Source organism: Sphaerodactylus townsendi, linkage group LG14 (genome assembly GCF_021028975.2).
Source record: "Sphaerodactylus townsendi isolate TG3544 linkage group LG14, MPM_Stown_v2.3, whole genome shotgun sequence".
Classification (NCBI taxonomy): Eukaryota; Metazoa; Chordata; class Lepidosauria; order Squamata; family Sphaerodactylidae; genus Sphaerodactylus; species Sphaerodactylus townsendi.
This window is the reverse complement of record NC_059438.1, coordinates 28,057,196-28,076,809: the sequence shown is the minus strand read 5'-3', so window position 1 is coordinate 28,076,809 and position 19,614 is coordinate 28,057,196. Positions and strand designations below refer to the sequence as shown.

The 19,614-nt window shown below is 45.8% G+C and overlaps 1 protein-coding gene across 1 annotated transcript; it reads right to left on the bottom strand.

Annotated features, from left to right (window-relative positions):
- Positions 1-650: 650 nt before the first annotated feature.
- On the bottom strand, positions 651-15,526 carry GOT2 (glutamic-oxaloacetic transaminase 2). Its single transcript, XM_048515656.1, has 10 exons — positions 15,368-15,526; positions 11,164-11,320; positions 9,555-9,683; positions 8,504-8,563; positions 8,206-8,367; positions 7,216-7,320; positions 5,982-6,132; positions 3,745-3,910; positions 1,821-1,971; positions 651-1,417 (listed from the first exon to the last, which is right to left on the bottom strand). Exons 1-10 carry the CDS (start codon positions 15,430-15,432, stop codon positions 1,295-1,297), a joined length of 1,269 nt encoding a protein of 422 aa, XP_048371613.1. The 5' UTR covers positions 15,433-15,526; the 3' UTR covers positions 651-1,294.
- Between the last annotated feature and the right edge of the window lie 4,088 nt (positions 15,527-19,614).

The window sequence follows — 19,614 nt, the reverse complement described above, 5'->3', positions numbered from 1 at the left end:
CTTGTCCCTGCCATCAAGGGGAGAAGGGGAGCCAGTACCCAGGCTTCATCTCTGGAAAATGCCACTGTGCAATACTCAGGCCCAGATAGCAAGGGCTGTGCTTGCAGAGAGACTGCAAAAATATCAGACTTGTTCTAAAGATTCTATACCAGGTAGAAGACACATAAAGACTGGGAATAGCAAGTCTGAGCTGGCACTTTGAACTAACGGCAGAGGATGCCCAAGTCCCTCCTCCAGATGTGAAAGGATTCTACAAGGCTTCCCAAAACAGAGATTAAAGCGAATGTAAGTTTCCCTCCCAGACTTGACTTGCTCAGGCCAAAGATACGATACATCATTTCTTGGCTTCTAACCTACCACTCCATTCAGCCACGTCTGATGCATCGCTCTAGTCTAAAGAACATTCCTCCAATGTAAATAATTCTTCTGCTGGAGGAAGACTTCATATGTGGCTGAACAGAAGGGTGAAGGATGTAGCCTTTTCATGGTCATCCCCCAGAAATGCAAAACCCCCCCTTGTGCAGTACTGAAAGAAAAATACTGGCTTGGTTTCAGCATTCTAAATGGTGTTTGGAAACCTCTCACCAAGAGAAATTATTTCAAAAAGTTTGCAATACACCCCCCCAAAGGAACACTGCAAGGGACACACGTTTCAATTAAAAGCCAGCCAATTTATAAATGCCATCAGAAATAGATCACACTTTGGACATCCAGACCTCTTCAATAGCTGCAGCCACTGGGGGTGGGGAGGAGAGGGACATTCAATGCCCTTGTCTGCCTTGGGGAAAAAAAGAATCAGGACGTTCAACCGCCCTCCAAAATGCCCAGGAGAAGAAAAAAAAACTCTTGTGAAGCACAAACCTCTGTAATGTTTTGCTCTTTGAGATCAGCTCAGAAAACCAGTCCATGTTCATGGGGAAAAGAAAGATCGTGAAAAGACAGACCAGAATGCCACAAGAGCTGAAGTAGCCACCCTACCATCACCATGTTTGGTGACAAGACACTCAAGATGGGCATATTTGAACCGGTTCCCTTGCAACCTCTAGAAGTATGCAAGGGTCCATTTTTGGTTAACATATAGGTGGGTTCTTTGGAAGGCAGGAAAAGAACGTGTGCCAACAGCTTTGCCTAGAGCCAAGCAATGCTGGTGGGAGGGGGGAGAGAACAGAAATACATTCAGTGATGGTTAAGTGCCATGGAGAAAACAGCTGTCCTTCATTTCTCCCATTCTCTGAAGTCCAAGTGTCCAAAGAAGGTGGAAGGGAAGGCCATCCGAGCTTACTCAACTCCCAGTTTACTTGGAGACCTCATGGATGGCGTGAGCCAGGTAAGCCACGTTGCCAGATGTCACGCCTGCAACTGAGATGCGTCCATCCTTGGTCATGTAGATGGAGAACTCCTTGGTTAGCCGCTCCACCTGGAAAGTAAACCAAACCAGCTGCTTTAGGACTGTTCTGAATCAAGCCTCTTTTCCCAGGCCAGCAAGTTCTGATCCAAAAGGGGCCACACGTAGTAAGTAACTTCCTCCCGGACTAGGACAACAGCAAAAAATTTCAAATGACATGAAGCAAACATCAGCTGAGTCTGCCACCATGGGGCTCTAGTTCACTAAATGCCACACTTCCCTTTTGGCCTACTGTAGCTAAAAGTAATCCTATTATATAAAAGGCTAAGTGTGGTGGTGATGACTATGGTGATGATGAGGTATTTAAACTTGCAGCCAATGGCAATGAACACATGGCTTGGGGATGGGGCTTACACAAGGGACACCTTTTTCTAATCTCCATTTTGTCACACATCCTGACCAGACCCTCACTTACTTGTTCAGGCTTCAGGCCCGTGAAGCAGAACATGCCTATCTGGTCAGTGATGTGTTGCCAGTTGTGAGAGGAGCCTTCTTTTTTCAGATTTGCCACCAGCTGAGTCCGCATGCCAATGATCCGGTCAGCCATCCCCTTCACTTCTGCCAGCCTGTGCGAAAAAAGCAGACATCCAGATGTTCAGGCAGCAGGAGAGAAATGTCAGAGGTTCAGCCAAAGAGGAAGGGAACGTCTGGGCAACCTCCCTGCTTGATACACTCCAGACAGACCCCACTGGGGCCTAAAATGGTATGACTGTCATAAACAATGTAATTGGAATGGGATTACAGAAATTTAAAACAAAGCAGAAAGTATTAAATGTGCTAAACAGTGCAGAAAATGGTATGAGGTAATCGCAAGTTAATGGTATGAGGTAGTAGGAAGTTAATACATACAGCACAACAGATAATGCGTAGTACTGCAAAGTGGTCTCATTCAAGTACCTTCTCAAATACAAGTTTTAAAGACATGCCCTCCTAAGTGATTGTTTTACATAGTTTACAGAATGACAGGAGCATGAAAGTCTTCATAACTTCCTCAGATAGGCCATTCCAGAAGGTGGAAGCCATAATAGAAAATACATGTGTATAGCCAAGTGGTTGATCTTGCCAATTTGTACAGCACCGCCTTCTACACGAGATTTTGCTCAGAAGGGATGCTGTAAGAAGCTTTGAGTCCCCAGGAGGAGAGAAGCAAGGTGTAAACATCTAAATATTTACCTGCCTGCAATGCCAAAATGAAAGTGACACGTATCCAGGGTTATCCCAAGTCGCCATGCCTAGTAGAGTTAGCCTCTCTATTCTGCATTGGTTAGACCTCACCTGGAATATTGTGTACAGTTCTGGGCACTGCAATTCAAGAAGGATATTGACAAGCTGGAACGGGTCCAGAGGAGGGCAACCAAAATGATAAAAGGTCTGGAGTCTCTGCCCTATGAAGAGAGGCTGAGGGAGCTGTGGATGTTTAGTCTGGAGAAGCATACTTTAAGTGGGGACATGATAGCTATGTTTAAATATCTGAAGGGATGCAATGTCGAAGAGGGAGCAAGCTTGTTTTCTGCTGCCTCAGAGATTAGGACAAGGAGTAATGGATTCAAGGTAAAGGAAAAGAGATTCCACCTAAACATAAGGAAGAACTTCCTGACTGTCAGAGCTGTTCGACACTGGACACTGCCTCAGAGAATTGTGGAGTCTCTTTCTTTGGAGGTTTTTAAATGGAGGCTGGATGAACATATGTCGAGAGTGCTTTGATTATAAGCATAAGCATAAGCATTTTATTGTCATTGTGCACGCACAACGAAATTTACAGCAGCATTCCTCGATACACACAATTTCAGACTCATACATCATCCTCACTTTCCCCTTCCTCCACCCATCCCTACACAGCCTCAATACAGCAAATACAACAATATGAAGCAGCGGAGTTTAGCATAGCCACAGCTCTAGAGTAGAATGTGTTCCTGCATTGCAGGGGGTTGGACTTGATGGCCCTTGGGGTCTCTTCCAACTCTATGATTCTTTGATTCTAACTGCATAGTATCACCAGACTTGCCACGAATGGCGGGCCTTGGTTTCACCTATCACATCCATTGGTTTCTGGAGCATCTCAGCCCTTTATGAAAGCAGAGCAAAGTCAAGGAAGAGAAGGAGCTGAGTACCAGGGCAAGAAAAAAATCTCCAGCGCTGCTAATCCCCAGGCTAAGTGTTGTATCATGCAAGAATGAGGCCAAACATGCTTGGTACGCTCAGAACTGCCTTCACTTTTCTGATGGCGCTTCTCTGCCTCGCCACTCTAGCTCCCTAGTTGAATACCCTTGAAACCCACCAAATACTTTGGCTCTCATAGCACGTAGATGGAGCTCCAGGAAGACAAAGGGGGGCCTTACCATTCCTTGCGCAAGTCAGGGCTGGTGAGAATAGTAGAGGCGATCCGAGCCCCATTGATTGGAGGGTTGGAGTACATGGGGCGGATCAGAATCTTTAGCTGGGACTCCACTCGCTTGGCTTCCTCGGCATCCTTACAAACCACGGTAAAGGCACCCACACGCTCCCCTGGAAAGAGGGATCAAAAAAGCACATATTTGGAACAAGGAAGAGGAGTGTGTGTGTTCACATGAACGTTCTCACCCACAGTGGTTCTGCCCTGCTGACCCCTATGCCTGGAGCAAATGTTTAGACCTCCCTGAACTAACCAAACCACCTTCAGTCCAGCATGCTTCTGACCACTTATCGCTTCTGACCTTTCTCTTGGTTGCCTGAAGGACATGCAATATCACTCCCCAACCCCCAGACATGGATCAGCTCCCTTTTTGGAAGACAGAAATTAAATATTGTAAAATTGTGACTGGATCATGTAGGACAGAATCTAAGCAGAATGGGAGGGGAAATAGTTTTACATGATTCTTGGGATCTTTGCAGTTTTCCCTTTAGGAGCAGCAGAGGCATAGTGGTTAAGAGCAGGTGTACTCTAATCTGGAGGAACCAGGTTTGATTCCCCGCTCTGCTGCTTGAGCTGTGGAGGCTTATCTGGGGAATTCAGATTAGCCTGTGCACTCCAGCACATGCCAGCTGGGTGACCTTGGGCTAGTTACAGTTTTTTGGAGCGCTCTCAGCCCCACCTATTTCACAGGGTGTTTGTGAGGGGGGAAAGGAGTTTGTAAGCCCCTTTGAGTCTCCTACAGGAAAGAAAGGGGGGATATAAATCCAACTCTTCTTTTTAGAAGATAAAAGTTTCATACTCATGACACTAAAGAATGAATGAATTCAAAGTTGGGTTTTAAAATGCTTTATTAGTTGTTCATGATATATTTTTTAAAAATCAGGTTTTCCTTGGCCAACCCTGCCTGCCTACAGAACCTGCTTGAGATGGCTTACTTTCCCCCCAAATAAATAAATAAGCAGATCTAGCAGACAAGAATGGAGTTCCTTCTTTCTGTCCCACTTATGACATACAATCTGCTTTCAACAACTCTGATGCCAACATCTGCCCTTAAAGATATAATTCTGGAAGAGAGCTACACATTTTGCCTCTGGGTGTATTTCAACAACATTGTCATTAAATCTAATAATGAACAGTCTGGTCCCTATGTGGATAATGAAGCCCACACCAGGTCTAACCACAGGCATCACTCCCTCTCCCTACAAAACACACAAACTGTACAAAGCAGTCCATCCCAACTCTATGGGGTGCCTCCCTGAGGCACTAAGGTGCCTGGACAGAGAAGAAGCCAGAGGATGGCCTGCCTCCAGCAAGGGAAATGGGACTTGCCTGGGCAATAAAGCGTTGCTAGTATCAGTGCAGCAGAGGCCTGTGTATGCCAGTCTCACTATATTCAGTGGGGCTTACTCCCAGGTAAGCATGCATGAGACTACACATTTAAGACGTGTAGCTGGGAAGGACAGAGAGAAAGGAGCAGCCATGAAATACCAGGGGGTTCTCCTTCTCTTCAGCCAAATGGTAAGAAGGCACCTCGAGGGACGTTTTCCCACCCCAGTGATCCCCAAAAGGAAAGTAACTAGCCCCCAGGCTATTCACAAACTTTGGGAAAGGGGGACACCCCAAAGGGCAGGATCCACACACACTAACAAAACACTTCCCAAATAGCATGACTTCTGGTTAATTCACAAAGACCCTCTCACACATCATGGCTTGATGAGAACCAAGTATGTTCCAGGAGGCTAGGAATGAATGGAGAAGCTCATTATCAGTTAAACAAGAAAGGAGAGTGAGGGAGCAAGAGACACAAGTCTGCTCAAACTCCCAAGAAGTTATAGAGTGTCAGACAGGGAGATTTTTGGTAAGTGGGATGGAATTTCCAGGTGGTCAAACAGGCTGGAGCCTGGAGGCCTATAGGAAGCAGACTGCAGAAGGTGTGTTATCTGCCAGAAGAGCTCTATGGGCTGACAATAACAAGATCTGGACAACTGGACATAGAGATGCTCACTCACTTTCTCATTTGTTAGCTTAATGAGCATCTATCTTGCCACCATTTGTGGCAGCACCTCTAAGACGCAAACAGGACTGTGGCCTGAACCAGTTCACTCAAATTTGGCTCTCGCCATTGGTCCCACACACACCTCACACTCTATCCTCTGGAAAGTGAAGTAGCTCTTCTCAACTTACCGTACAGACCCATATTCTTTGCATAAGACTGGGACAACACAACGTTAATGCCTTGTTCAATGAAGTGACGGACAGCCCAGGAATCTCTGTTTATGTCCCCACTGGCAAAACCTTGGTATGCCATGTCAAAAAAGGCAAAGAGGTTCCTTTTCTGGAAGAGAGCAGAGGCCGTCTAGTCAGTTTTCTTAAAAGCAGCAGGTTCACAGCTGTTAGCATCAGACAGGGTCCTGGGAGACACAGGTTCAGAACTCTACTCTGCCACAGAAGGACGTCCATGTTGGGCTAGTCACAGTCTCTCTCAGCATAAACTACTTCACAAAGCTGTTGTGATCATAAGACAAGGCAGAGATAATGATGTTGTAAGCCCATTTCGGTCCCCAATGGGGAGAAAAGCAGGGTATAAATATCTAAATATACCCAGAGACAAAGCAGGGTATAAATATCTAAATATACCCAGAGACAAACTTACAGCCTATTGTACCTGTTTCCCATTAGGTAAATGGATTGGGGGTGGTGAGCTTGCTCCTCATCCCACGCATTCACAGTAGCCCACAGGTTAATCTCATTAAAATTGTTAAGATGAGGATTGAAGTTTGAGAATGAAACAATAGTTTCAAGAAGCAACCAGTTCAGAACAGGTGTCCTCAACTTTTTTGAGTCTGTGGGCACTTTTAGAATTCTGAAACAGGGTGGGGGCCACAGCCACAAAATTGCTTCTTCTGCACTCCTATCTGGGATGGTCATCCTCTTTCTTGAAGCGCGCAGCTTCAGGAGGAACGCACATGGAGCAGAGAGGGAGGTAGGGGACACCCGCATAGCCAGCCGGATCAGCCAAATCAACCCTGGTGATCAATCGGATGGGTGACAGATGTCGCAGCCAGATCGCCCTCGCAACCATCTTACATCTCCTCAGCTCCAACAAACCGTCATGTTGGCTTATCTCAATACACTCCCAACATCTACCCTCTGGGGTAGATACTCACGCACACCACATAGTGAAAGATTGCGCCCTTGCTCACTGAGACAGCTAGAAACCACTAAGCATGTGCTGCTACACTGCAAATTTTATGCACTCCATGGAGTGCACTCCACTTCATCAGATCAGATTCCAGTGATAAGAGCAGAACACCAAAGGCGCAGTATATTTGGAGATATTTACCACAAATGTTTTGAGGGGTGGGGGCAAAGCTGCACATAAAGAACCCCCAGCCACCGAGTTTGTCTCAGGCCTTACCTTCACTACTGCTGCCAGCTCCTTCCACTGCTCTTGTCGTGGGTCCACACCAGTTGGGTTGTGAGCACAGGCATGGAGGAGAATGACGCTTTGCTCCGGAATTTTCTTGAGACAAAGAGATAGAATAGAGGCTCTTGTTAGCTATAAAGTAGCTAAGAATCAATTGCAACAAAATACAGAAGACCGCCCATTGATCATGATCAGCTACTATGTGACACAACTGCAACAGAATTCCAGATGGTCCCAAGAACAGTTCAAGGTGCTGGTTTTTAATTTTACATTCTGTGACACACACACACACACTCGTGCCCAAGCCCCACTGGGTTCCTTTTAGCAGCACCCTCACCTAAAACGTAATACGCTGCTTTTCAACGTTGTTTAAAGGGAGCCAATGAGGCTCCCAACCCCCCACCCCGAATCCAGCTGATTCTGGCGCAGGGGAGGGGGGGCACGGTAGCATAGTTTCAGTACCCCTGAGATGTGCTCATGGCACCCCAGGGTACTGTGGAACCCCAGCTGGGAATCACTGAAATAATTTGAATGCATCTAAAAGCCTTCTCCAAAATCACCCACACACTTTGTAGAATCAGATTCCAGACACAGTAAGGAAGGCACCATCCTCCTCAACCTTTAGGAGTGTCTTCTTTGAGAGCACATATTACTGAAAATTTTCTCTGTTTGCTGTTGATGGGATTCTATCCAGCTGTTGAGTCTCTTATATGAATATTTTGAACTATTATGAGGTGTGCGTTTATGTCCACAGTGTAGATCTTTTTTGGAAATGCTTACTGATTTCAAATACACTTTATGTGACCGTATGTGTGCCTTTTCTTGCTACTTGCCTCTTGTGCTTTGCGGTGTTTGCCTTGTTGGGCCATGTGTTTCCTCTGATTTTGCCGCTGCACAATTGCTTTGCTTTATCTGTAGGTTTGCATGCAGTTATGGGCTTTATAGACCACCATCACAACCTGCCATTCCCAGTTAACTTACAGAAATGTCTTCCAAAGCTCCAGTGAAGTCAAAGCCACAGGTCTTGGGATCATAGTACCGGTAGCTCTGGAGCTGCATCCCAGCATCTCTGAAGATGGGGGTGTGATTGCCCCAGGATGGTTTGGGGAGGTAGACATCACGGCTATATTTGAAGAATCGTTGCTGTAACGAGAAGATGAGAAGCCATATTTGAGTGACCCAGAACCACAACAAATTCACTGCAACCACTGTATGCAAACCCTGTACACCAAAAGGTCCCCTTTTCTTTCTATTAAGACAGAATTAAATTAGCACTCACCAAGAAATTGGCACCAACTCTCAAAGATCCGGTTCCAGAAATCGTCTGCACAGTGACATACTGAAAGTGCAAAAACATTATGTGATACAGCCAAACAGATAAATATTACAATAGTACAATTTGATGTGCATCACCATATAATATAATTATTATCATTCAATGTCACAGCCATGGGCAAGGGGGGGGGGCAGGAGGGAGAGAACCAGATGCATACAATATGGCTCATCCAGTGACCTGTGCATTTGAGCAATTGGCTTTTACAAAGGGAAACAATACATTCTAATTTGCTTTTTTGTTTTTAAAGTTCCTTCTGGGGGAAAAAATGGAGAGAAAAAGAATAAACTGAGAGAAAAAGATCAGAGCCACTCAAAATGTGAATGTGGGGGGGGGGGGTGGATGGTGGACCAGAAGAGCAAGCAAACAATGACCCTACTTCCCCCCAGCAACTCATTCTTACATCCACATATTCATACTGTAGACTACCCCGAAGTTTCACATTTCAGCCAGATTAATTCCCAAAGTAGTTTAGCAAAGCAAGATTTTTAAAAAACCCTAAAGAATCCCATCTGGCCATCAGCTAAAGCTGAAAGTAAGCTGCTCTGTGAATGTAAAGCAGCTGAGACTTGTCCATGAGAAGAATATTAATGGTAGTATTCCCTGACATCTGGGATTAGCTGAAAGCAGAGCCATTTCATCCGGTATGGAACCACCTTCCTGGTGAGCCATTTCTTGCAGTTAGACAATTCAGAGTTATGTGTGTGGTCCAAAATGAGCACACCTTCACAGTTTATTCCAACTCCAAGGACTGAAACATTACAAGCAGCACTGGAGATGTTCTAGGAGGCAATTGTTGTTTGAAAGGGGCAATATCAAGGCCTGGTCCACGTTCTCGGTGAGCCAGCCATGAGCCCTACAACACTTCTATCACCTTTTCTGCAGCAGGCAGGGGTTCTACAGCATACAAATCAATGTATAATAATTCCCTGAAGAGGTAGGAATTGTTACTCAGATGCAGTTATTTTGATTTGAAGACTCAAAGTCTGCTCCTTACCCGGCCACTCTGAATAACCTCGTTCATGTCTCCCAAAGCCAGCTCAGCAGATGCCTTGCTGAACTCTGCCAGCCCTGCAATGGGCAAGTATTCCTTGTCCAACTTCTTTGCAGCTATCTGGGCCTCTGCCTAGATCAAAAAACACATGCATCCTTGTTAACTCCTTTGCCTTCTCAGTGCATTAAGAGAAATAACAGTTCTGCTCACCTGATTTACTGCTCCTAGATTAGGGTTCCAAATGGAGGACAAAGAAAGAGAGCTCTGTAGGGTTAATTATTGGCTTTGCTTCAGAGAAAGGATTTACAGGCTATTCAAGCGTACAGTATTGGCTAATGGAGCAGAACCTTGCTCAAAGTTCAGCATCCCCAGAGTTTTCTTAACCAACCACTCGCTCATCAGCTGAGACATATCCTCTGGGACTCCCCAAAGGAGCATTCTGCTCGTGGTCACGAGTTTGAATCCAAATTCAATTTCCCATCAACAGGCAAGAACTTTCCTGAATCCCACTGATTCCCACAAAATTCTGCTCCTGCAGGAGAACAGAGGACTCTGAGAAATGACAGGTGGGAAGCATGCCATAGGAAGGGAGAAATTCTGACATCAATAATTTAGTCTGGATCCAGCCCACTGCTTTCTCCAGCTTCAGCTATTCAGCGCAGGAAGTCCTGTAAGTTCCCATTCATTCTTTCCTCTTACAATCGGCTCAGCGATTGAATGGCTATTTCCCTGGAAGTGCAACCAACCAGCGCAGCGCCAATTCATTTATTTACTGCCCACTTGCCCTTTCACCTCCAATCTATGCATTGCAGCTCAGCAAGCATAGTGTCAATCCTGTTGTAATGTCGCCCACAGCCATACCTGCCTGATTCCCAGGACATCTAAAAATGGCATCACTGACTGTAGAGCGTTTGTTGTTTGTTCAGGCACACAACCGGAGGATTAGTTAGCCATGCTGCCAATGCTATTTCAGCTGCTACAGCCTTGTCTGTGCCAACCGCTTCTTTAATGCTGGGGTTGGGACATCAAAGCCTCTCTGTGCAGATACACAGTACTTACAGCCATGACCGTGCAAGGCAGTCTAAAGGCTGCGATCAGGCTGTGGCACCAGAGACTGGACCCATTAGCCACAAACTTTCCTTGCAGGTGCAGTTAAGTGCACAGCCCTGAAAAGAGTGAAAGCCAACCAGGAGTAGTTGCTTCGGTCCATTACTGCCAGCGTGCTAATGCCCAAAGATGTATTTCTTCATGTTAAAGAGTGTAGGGTATCTTTGAGATGGCAGGTAACGGACCAGATGGCCTATGGTCTGGTGGTGGGATTCAGCAGGGTCGCACCACTTCGGCAGAACCGGTTATTAAAATGGTGCTTCTAAAAAACCAATTGTTAAATCATTTGAATCCCACCACTGCTATCGTCTCTCCACCATCCACACATCAGAAGATCCCTTATGAGACAGGCCACTACTGACTCGCATTTTATGTGGGAACAGAAGCCAAGAAAACCTAAAACAATGCAAGCCAATAGGACGGCCAGGAACTGAGCCCAGATATGCCAAGCCCAATGCTAAACCAGCAGGAGGAAAAGCAGCAGCAGGAGTTGTCTTTTGCTTACTTTGCGAACACAGTTCAAGACATACGGCTTCCCATTGTCATCTCGGTATGCCCCAACTCCCAGGTTCATCTTCTTACTGCTGGTGTCCCGCTTGAAGGCTTCAGTCACTCCCAGAATGGGATCAGGAGGTCCCATTTCCACATGAGCCCACCACGAGCTGTAACATGAACACAAAAGATGGGTCAGCATTTACAATCTGATGCCCTTGTCAGGAGCTGAGTCTCATGGTACAGTCCCTCCGAGCAGATCTCTACGAACAATGCTCTGAACTTTGGATTCAAAAGCCTCTGCCTCAGCCAGAAGCGGACACAACAGCTTAATCCTGATTAGTAAAAATTTGAATAGAAGCTTTGTTGTCTGGTTAACCAGGGCAATATTTGCATGATTTGGAAACCTCAAGTCCCATTAAGAAGAAGAAGAAGAGTTGGATTTATATCCCCCCTTTCTCTCCTATAGGAGACTAAAAGGGGCTTACAAACTCCTTTCCCTTCCCCCCTCACAACAAACACCCTGTGAGGTAGGTGGGGCTGAGAGCGCTCCAAAGAACTGTAACTAGCCCAAGGTCACTGAGCTGATGTGTGTTGGTGTGCACAGGCTAATCTGAATTCCCCAGATAAGCCGCCACAGCTCAGGCGGCAGAGTGTGGAATCAAACCCGGTTCCTCCAGATTAGAGTACCCCTGCTCTTAACCACTATGCCACTGCTGCTTCTTAATATGGGGCTGGATGAATCTTGTCACAGAGGTTAACACTGGACTAAGCCAAGGATAATATCAAGTTTCAAACCCTGGTTCACCATATTTTACCAAAGGTCTCAGAGAATATCTCTCTCTCAGCCGAACCTATCTCACAAGGTTGTTGCAAAGATAAAATGGAAGAGAGAATCATGTGTGCTGCTGCAAGCTTTTTGAAGCAGGATAAAAATGAAATAGACAAATCTCCCTCCTCACACCACCCCCATTACAGAACAGTTAAAGCAAACATTCTGGTTATTCAGCAGATGTGCCTAATTCTGTATACAACTCAAGTTCTGGGGTGTTGTCACCTTGTGCCTGTATTTTCAAGGTGGCGTCCATCAGAATTCAAGATTTGCATTGGCAGAGCTCACCAGGTACGGCATCACTGGTGCCAAGGAAGAAGAAGCATACCCCTAAACTGCTGACTCTGCTCCTCAGAGCAAACGGCAACAAGTCCTCCACCTGCGGCCACCTCAACAGTTCTGCATTCTGGATAAGCAAGGCTTATCCACTTTGCCATCACAAAATCCAAACCTCTTGTAAATAGCTGAAAGCGTTAGAACACAGCAACAATTGTAGAGGCTGAACAGAAACTAGGCGGTACAAATCACTCGTTTAGCCCCTGCATAAGTCAGCTTGCCAGCAGAGTTGTTTTCACTTGGAAATAAACAAGAATTCAGTTTCATTAAAGCTTCAATTGTTAGGATAACCAAGATAAATGTATCAACCAGTTCTGCACTGTGAACTCCAGACATCATGAAAGGCCCTCTGTGCAGCAGCCTGCATCTACTCCATGAAATAAATACAGAAGATGGAATGGTTAGCTTTAAGGAAAATCCTTCTGGACACAAAGGACCTCCACCACTGCAACAAATCCCCAGTGGTTACTGGAATGGCTTGGAGTTCTTGGAAACACTCCAGAAGATGGGCATAAGTCCTATCTCATGTTACAGCCACAACCAGAAAGTATCCACCTCCCCAGTCAGGCTAGACCAATCCCACAACCCCTCTGCGTTTGCAAAGGACAAGGCACCCTGCCAAGACTTTATTAGGACATGAGAATTTACAAGATACATATTCTAAGTCTCTCAAATAGTTCACGTGCAACCCACCTGCTGTTGGACGCTGATAAAATAGTGCAACTTCTATGAGGGTAGCAAAGGTCATTTGGGATGACAGCATGAACATTCAGAGCCTGAAGGTGGGTGGAACTAATTGCTGTTGGCACGAAGGAGGATGTGGTGGACTTGAGAAATTGAGAAAGGAGTCAGTTCAGAGGGTAAGGGAAGGTTAAGGGGAAAGCTTGGAAGCAAGGTGGCAAACACAACTATCAGAGCAGAGACCTGCATATAGCAGAAGCTCAGCAGCTGGGGAGAGAAAGAGAAGGGTTCAGCAAGAAATGGCATGTTGGGCCACAGTGGGAGATGAAATAACTTCACGTGCAAGGCACAGGGGACAGGCAAAAGCAGGTAGAAGGGCAGCAAGAGGGCCAGGGGCTGAACTCCACATATTGCTCTCAAACACCGAGTTCTAAACATCAGACACAGAGGCAAATCCAGCCTGCTGTGCAGTTTTCTCTTTCTGCAACCAGGCACTTCCTCTGCTGAAAAAAGGCCTTTGGCCCTCAATAACGGCCTAAGCAGGCAGTTATGAAAGAGACACTTAAGTTTCCCCCTCTTTGTGAACCCCATTTAAATTGCAACTTTTGCAGGGAAGCTTTTTGTCAGACAACAGCTTGACTATATAACCACCAAGGATCCATTTGCATTTCTGATGCTTCTATCACAAATAAAGACTGTCAGAGAGTAATCAGCCCATTCAAACCCAAAGTGGTACAGATAGGAAAGCTGTTTTTCAAGGGAAACATGTTCTTAAAAGGCCATGTAATGAGGAGTCTTTTTGCCAACTGCAGTTGTATCCATGTTGACAATGCAGTATTGTTCTCGCCACACAGAATTCAGGAGTCGCAACATTGAACCTCACATTAATTTGTGTCTTGCCACTTCTGACCAAGACAAGCTACGTCTGCTTTTGAATGACTGTTGCACTAAAAGAACTGCAGACGTAGCAAAGTTTTTGACAACAGCTTTATCAACAACTGTGCACTCCTGTTGATCACCTAATAACCTTTTATTGTTGTTATTGTTAGTCTGATTGTTTTATCCTATGCCTAATAAAGGTAATGAATAAATGAATCCATATCGACAATGCAGAAAAGCCCTCGTAAAAAAACTCACACACCCCTCCCCACAAGACACCTTGTGAGATAGGTGGGGCTAAGAGAGATCCAAGGAACTGTGACTAGCCCAATATCACCCAACAGGAATGTAGGAGTGCGGAAACACATCTGGTTCACCACTCAGGTGGAGGAGTATAGAATCAAACCCAGTTCTCATGGGCCCCTTCCGCACATTCAGAATAATGCACTTTCAAAATGGTTTGCAAATGGATTTTGCTATTCCGCACAGAAAAAGCTAGCTGCAAAGTGCATTGAACGTGCATTATTCTGTTTGTGCGGAAGGGGCCTTGGTTAGAATCCACCTGCTCTTAACCACTACACCAGAGCAGTGATTTATACATGAGAAGAGTAAAGAAGGAACAAGCCTTTCCCTTAGCAAATAGTAAAGCAGCTCCTTCCTCTTAACTCAAGTGTTCAGGTGGAGAGGAGTTAACTAGGAGAAACTCCCCACTAGTGAAGATGGCCACGCTCAGGTACCAACAGTACGTCTGAGGCTTTGCAAGGACTTTCCAAATATGACGGGCCACGTGCTCGACCATATGGAACAAGTATTGTACTATTTTTCACATCGACCCGTTCCCACGTGCCCCCACCACTCAGCCGACCCGCATGGGGTTGAAGTTCTATCAACAGGAAGCGGAACTGTAGCTACAAAGTCATGGGGGCCTTCGGGGTGAAGAAAGGCTACGCCATTCCCTGGTCGGCCGCCCTCTAAACCCCCTCCAAGGGCACCCTAACGCCAATTGAAGACGGCCAATCCCTACCCGGTATCGCCACCCCCAGCCAATCCGACAACACCCACAAGGTCCCGCCCTCGAAGCAGCCAATCGTCAGAACGCTCTCCGACCACCGCCCTCCCCACCATCATGCTATCCTCAAATAGGCAAGTCTGTGGAACCGGTTGGAATTTTAACTGGAGTTACGGGCTCTGCTGAGGGACAAAAAGGCACCGCGCCAGGAACTGATTAAGCTTCGCTTTTGGGTCTCTCTCTCTCTTCCACCCCCCGCCCCGCTGGGTTTTTTTAAAAGCCTTGAAGCCCGGAGTGCGAGAAATTCACGTGCAGTGATTCACACGTTACGCAGCGCCCCTTCTCCCTCGCGCACCCCCGCCGTAGTCGGCCCAATATAAGTCCTCTGTCTCGCGCATAAGGCCGGCTCGGAGACGCGCCTTCCCTCTCAAGAGTTCCCTCGCCACTCGCCTCAGGAGGCGCGTAGAGCGCTGCCCTTACCTGGCCCGGGCCGACAGAGCGGCCATGCAAGGCGAGACGAGACGAGTGGAGTGGAGGAGAGCCATGGCCGGCTGCTGCTACCTGCCTGTCTGCCTTCGCTTCGCCTTTGAGCCCAGAGAGGAGGCGGGGCCCGACGGCGGGCGGGACTGGAGGCGCCATAGCTCCATCGCCAGGCCCGACGGACCCCGCGCAAGGAGCCGTGACGGGGCTCAGGCTTGGCGGAAGCCCAAACATTAGGCAGGGTGTATTTATTTATTGATGTAATTTTGGTACTTTTCTCATGGAGACTCAAGACGGATTGTAGAGTCGAGTGAGAGAAAAACAATGTCATCGCACGGTGTAGGAGATCGACTGTAATATACAACAGAGCCAGCGTGGTGCAGTGGTTTAGAGCTGGAGTTTGATTCCCCACTCCTCCACCTGAGTGGCAGAGGCTTACCTGGTGAACCAGGTGTGTTTCCGCACGCCTACATTCCTGCTGGTGTAACCTCAGCTTGTGGGTTCTGTGGGGCAGAACTTGGAAGGAGTTTGCAACAACTACATTTTAAACAAAACGGTTTGCTTTCTTTAACATATGACACTTATCAAACATTAACGTTTAACTTAACACTCCAAGGTCCTGTTCAAGTTTCATTCCAAGTCCTTCTAATTACAGTCTGATCATGCCAAGTTCATTTCTTCCTGCTGGTGGTTGGCTCATGAAGAGTCCAGAGGCTTGGTGAACTGGATTCAAGATGATGAAGGTCCCCAAAAGAACTCTCAGCGATTACATAAACAAAAACCCTGAAACAATAAATGCTTACTTTTACAATAGAGCAAAAATAAACAACTCCCTTTCCACTAGTTCCCAACAACATTGCAGTTACCTTAAACAAGGTGTTAAGGGCTTATAACGGCGGTCCTATACCAACTGCACTGGCTGCCAATCGAGTACCGGGTCATGTTTAAAGTTTTGGTATTGACCTTCAAAGCCATTCGCGGCCTTGGCCCTGCTTATCTGAGGGACCGTCTCTCCCTACATCGCCCTTCTAGGCCCCTCCTCTCATCGGAGGCGGAACTACTGGTGATCCCTGGCCCCAAAGCGATCTGGCTGGCCTTTACAGGTGGAACAGGCTTCCAGGTGAGATCAGGGTCCTGCGGGACTTACAAAGTTTCCACAGGGCCTGTAAAACGGACCTGTTCCGCCAGGCATTTGGCCAGCTGGGATGATGTCAACTCCGCCATAAGAACATCTGGCCTCCCGTGGGTATATAAAGGGGGGAGAGAGGGGTTGAAGCCATCTGTAGTCTTGGTTTTATGTATTATTTTATGTAAATTATATATTATGATGTTTTAAATTGTTTTATTCTTGATGGACACCGCCCTGAGCCTTTGGGGAGGGCGGTATATAAATACATACATACATACATACATACATACATACATACATACATACATACAATCAAGGTCCCAACCTGGTAGCCTCGCTTCCTCCAACTTCATGAGCTTTGCAGCCTTCTGCTGCTTTCAGTCTCCCCCCCTTTCTGGGTCATCCCATTCTGAACATAGGGGTTACACTGGCTGACCTTGAACTAGTGACAGTTCTTCGGAACTCTCTCAGCCCCACCTACCTCACAAGGTGTCTTTTCTGGGGACAGGAAGGGAAAGGAGCTTGTAAGCCACCATGAGTCTCCCTACAGGACAGAAAGGTGGGATATAAATCCAAACTCTTCTTCTTCTTGCTGTCGAAGCGCAGACTGTGGTAACCGAACTGGCAATGCTGCATTCATTTCACTTTGATCAACCTTGCAGAGCCGAATAGGGATTCTTAAAATGTTTACACAGAAATGCTGTGTGCAAACATTAAATTATACACACAGATGAAAGTCTTTATATGCTTTGTTTCTCCTTTCCATAAATATCTACCTTGGCCACTGACTACATTCAAAAGACAGTGAAATAAGACAGTGTCACAAGGATCAGCATGGGTTTGTTCATTTGTTTTTATGGAGGCAGATACCATTCTCTTCATATCAGAGTGTTTGAACTGGGTTGTTCTGCTCATCCTGTAACAGCTGAGGCTGCATAAAACTATACGTTGTTGACAACTCAGCACTGTTGTTTTATCCACTCCTTTCCAAGCACCCTGTTTTAATTATGCAACATGGTGTTGTTGTAAAGTGCTGTCAAGTCACAGCTGATGTATGGCAACTCCATAGGGTTTTCAAGGCAAGAAACATTCAGAGGTGGTTTGCCATTGCCTGCCTTTACATGGACTGAGGGAATTCTGAGACAACTGTGACTGGCCCAGGGTCACCCAGCAGGCTTCATGTGGAGGAGTGGAGACTTGAACTCAGTGATCTAGGACAGAATCTACCACTCTTAATCATGCTGGATCTCAGTTATGCAGTATGGGATTCCATATATTGGTATGTTTAAGTGGCTTATTATTTCACACTGCTCAGCGTGGTGCCTGTTAACTGTTGTTCCTTAGAATTCACATGTTACATAAAGATAGATAAAGTCCTTTTTGTGTAGCCTGTTGGGGCCTCTAGAGTCTGAGTAGCAGCTGGCTGGCATTTTAGTCTGTCAGACCACCAGATGCTGCTGCAGCTCCACTTGTACTCTTGACAATCGACAGGCAGTACAGGAATGCAAATCGACATTCTGTAGGAGTACATTCACCCAATTTGTCCATAGATAACAAACGAGGGAGAAGAGAAGCGTAAGGTGTGAGAAGTGGTTGCATCAGTGATAAAAATTAAGTGTCATTCAGAAGAGAATTAAAAATAAAATTAACAAATATCATGATACATCAAGCATACAACTGTGTTTGAAATACCACACGCGGTTCTGGTAAGGATGTTTTCGAGATGTAGCAAGCAGAGGAAAGGAATGTAAAGTGAAGGAACTAATAGGGCATGTTTGTTATGAAGGACAGCTGCTGTGTAAATTGTCTGCAGGGCAATATTTTTCTTCCTTTGGATAAGATGGCACATTTCCCTGCCCCATTCTCCCTTGCAAAGCACCCATATGAAGCAGATAAGAGGGAAGTGGGTGCCTAACCCTATCTCTGTCGACACTGGACTTCCCAGTCCTTCCATAGCAAACTACATTTTTGGTGGGAGAGAATTTCAGAAAAAAATAGGATGATAGGGGAAGAATTTAACCTTCTCCATCATGACTTTCAGCTCCTTCCCTAGGTGGGTGCATTATAATGGAAAAAGAATTGTTGAAGCTGCAGTATTATGTGTAGTTTTTCCTTGTTTCTGGAATTTTGCTCTAGAGGCTGAAGTGGGGCTGCTACCTTGGACCATGATGTATTCACTTGATACTGACCTATATGCTCATACACTGTATCATTTGAAATTAACAGAAAGACCAGAGAGTCTATGTTGCAAGGTTGACTTTGTACAGTTCCTTAAGACTTTGTGTCCTTATCAAGGTTCTTTGAAGTATACAGCTTTTTGTGCTGCTTGCCGCTTCCAGTATAATTGCATGTTGTGTCCTGGCCCATGACTGCGGCAGCAACCCTCCATGTCTTTAGAGGTCGCAGCACTCATAATCTTCCTACAGACAATAATGACCCTTTGGAAAGATGAGGCAGATGGGTCCCGCAGACAATCTGTTTTTAATTATTGATATTTAATAGCACTATTGGGATGAATGCACTTTCTTTAGGATGATAATATGTTCATATGTACACTATATTAGTATGATATTTCTTAATATAATTTAGCCACTGTGCAGCATTAGTGTGTAACGTTTGGGTTTTTGATTGCATCCCCCAGAGTGTCCCAGGTAGTTCTGTGGTGGGAGTTGATTAGGAAACTTTGTCTGGAGCTCATATTTTTATTAGTTTACACATGTAATAGTTTATATAAGCTAGTTTAGTGTTCAGAGTGCATTCTTCTGAGTTTCCTAAATACAGAACTTTTGTTGTTTGGAGTGTCTTCTGGATTTACTGGGCTTATCCGATGGCTTATTTGAGGAGTCTGGTTACTTGTGTGCATGACAGCCTGAAATATTGCCCAATCAGGTTTTATAAACTAAAAGTTCTTGAACGGTTGGATTTTGTTTTCGGGTGTATTAGGTGGCTTGATGTTTCTTGTATTGCATAAGTCAGACTTGATCCTCAGACTGGGGGAAGAGGAAAGATGCTGGAACTGTAACCACGACCACCCTCAATGACAGAGGGGATTAACAAACTGAATACTCATTTTGGAAGCATGTACACACACTCAAAATGCTGAAAAATGTTCTACAAA

Bases quoted from the DNA above. Each gene is read 5' to 3' on its own strand.
- GOT2 (XM_048515656.1), bottom strand. From the start codon at position 15,432: ATGGCTCTCCTCCACTCCACTCGTCTCGTCTCGCCTTGCATGGCCGCT. The intron at 8,368-8,503 runs GTGAGTGCTAAT...TTCTCGTTACAG, and splicing joins GAGTTGGTGCCAATTTCTTG to CAACGATTCTTCAAATATAG. The intron at 1,418-1,820 runs GTAAGTGAGGGT...TTTACTTTCCAG, and splicing joins CGGGCCTGAAGCCTGAACAA to GTGGAGCGGCTAACCAAGGA.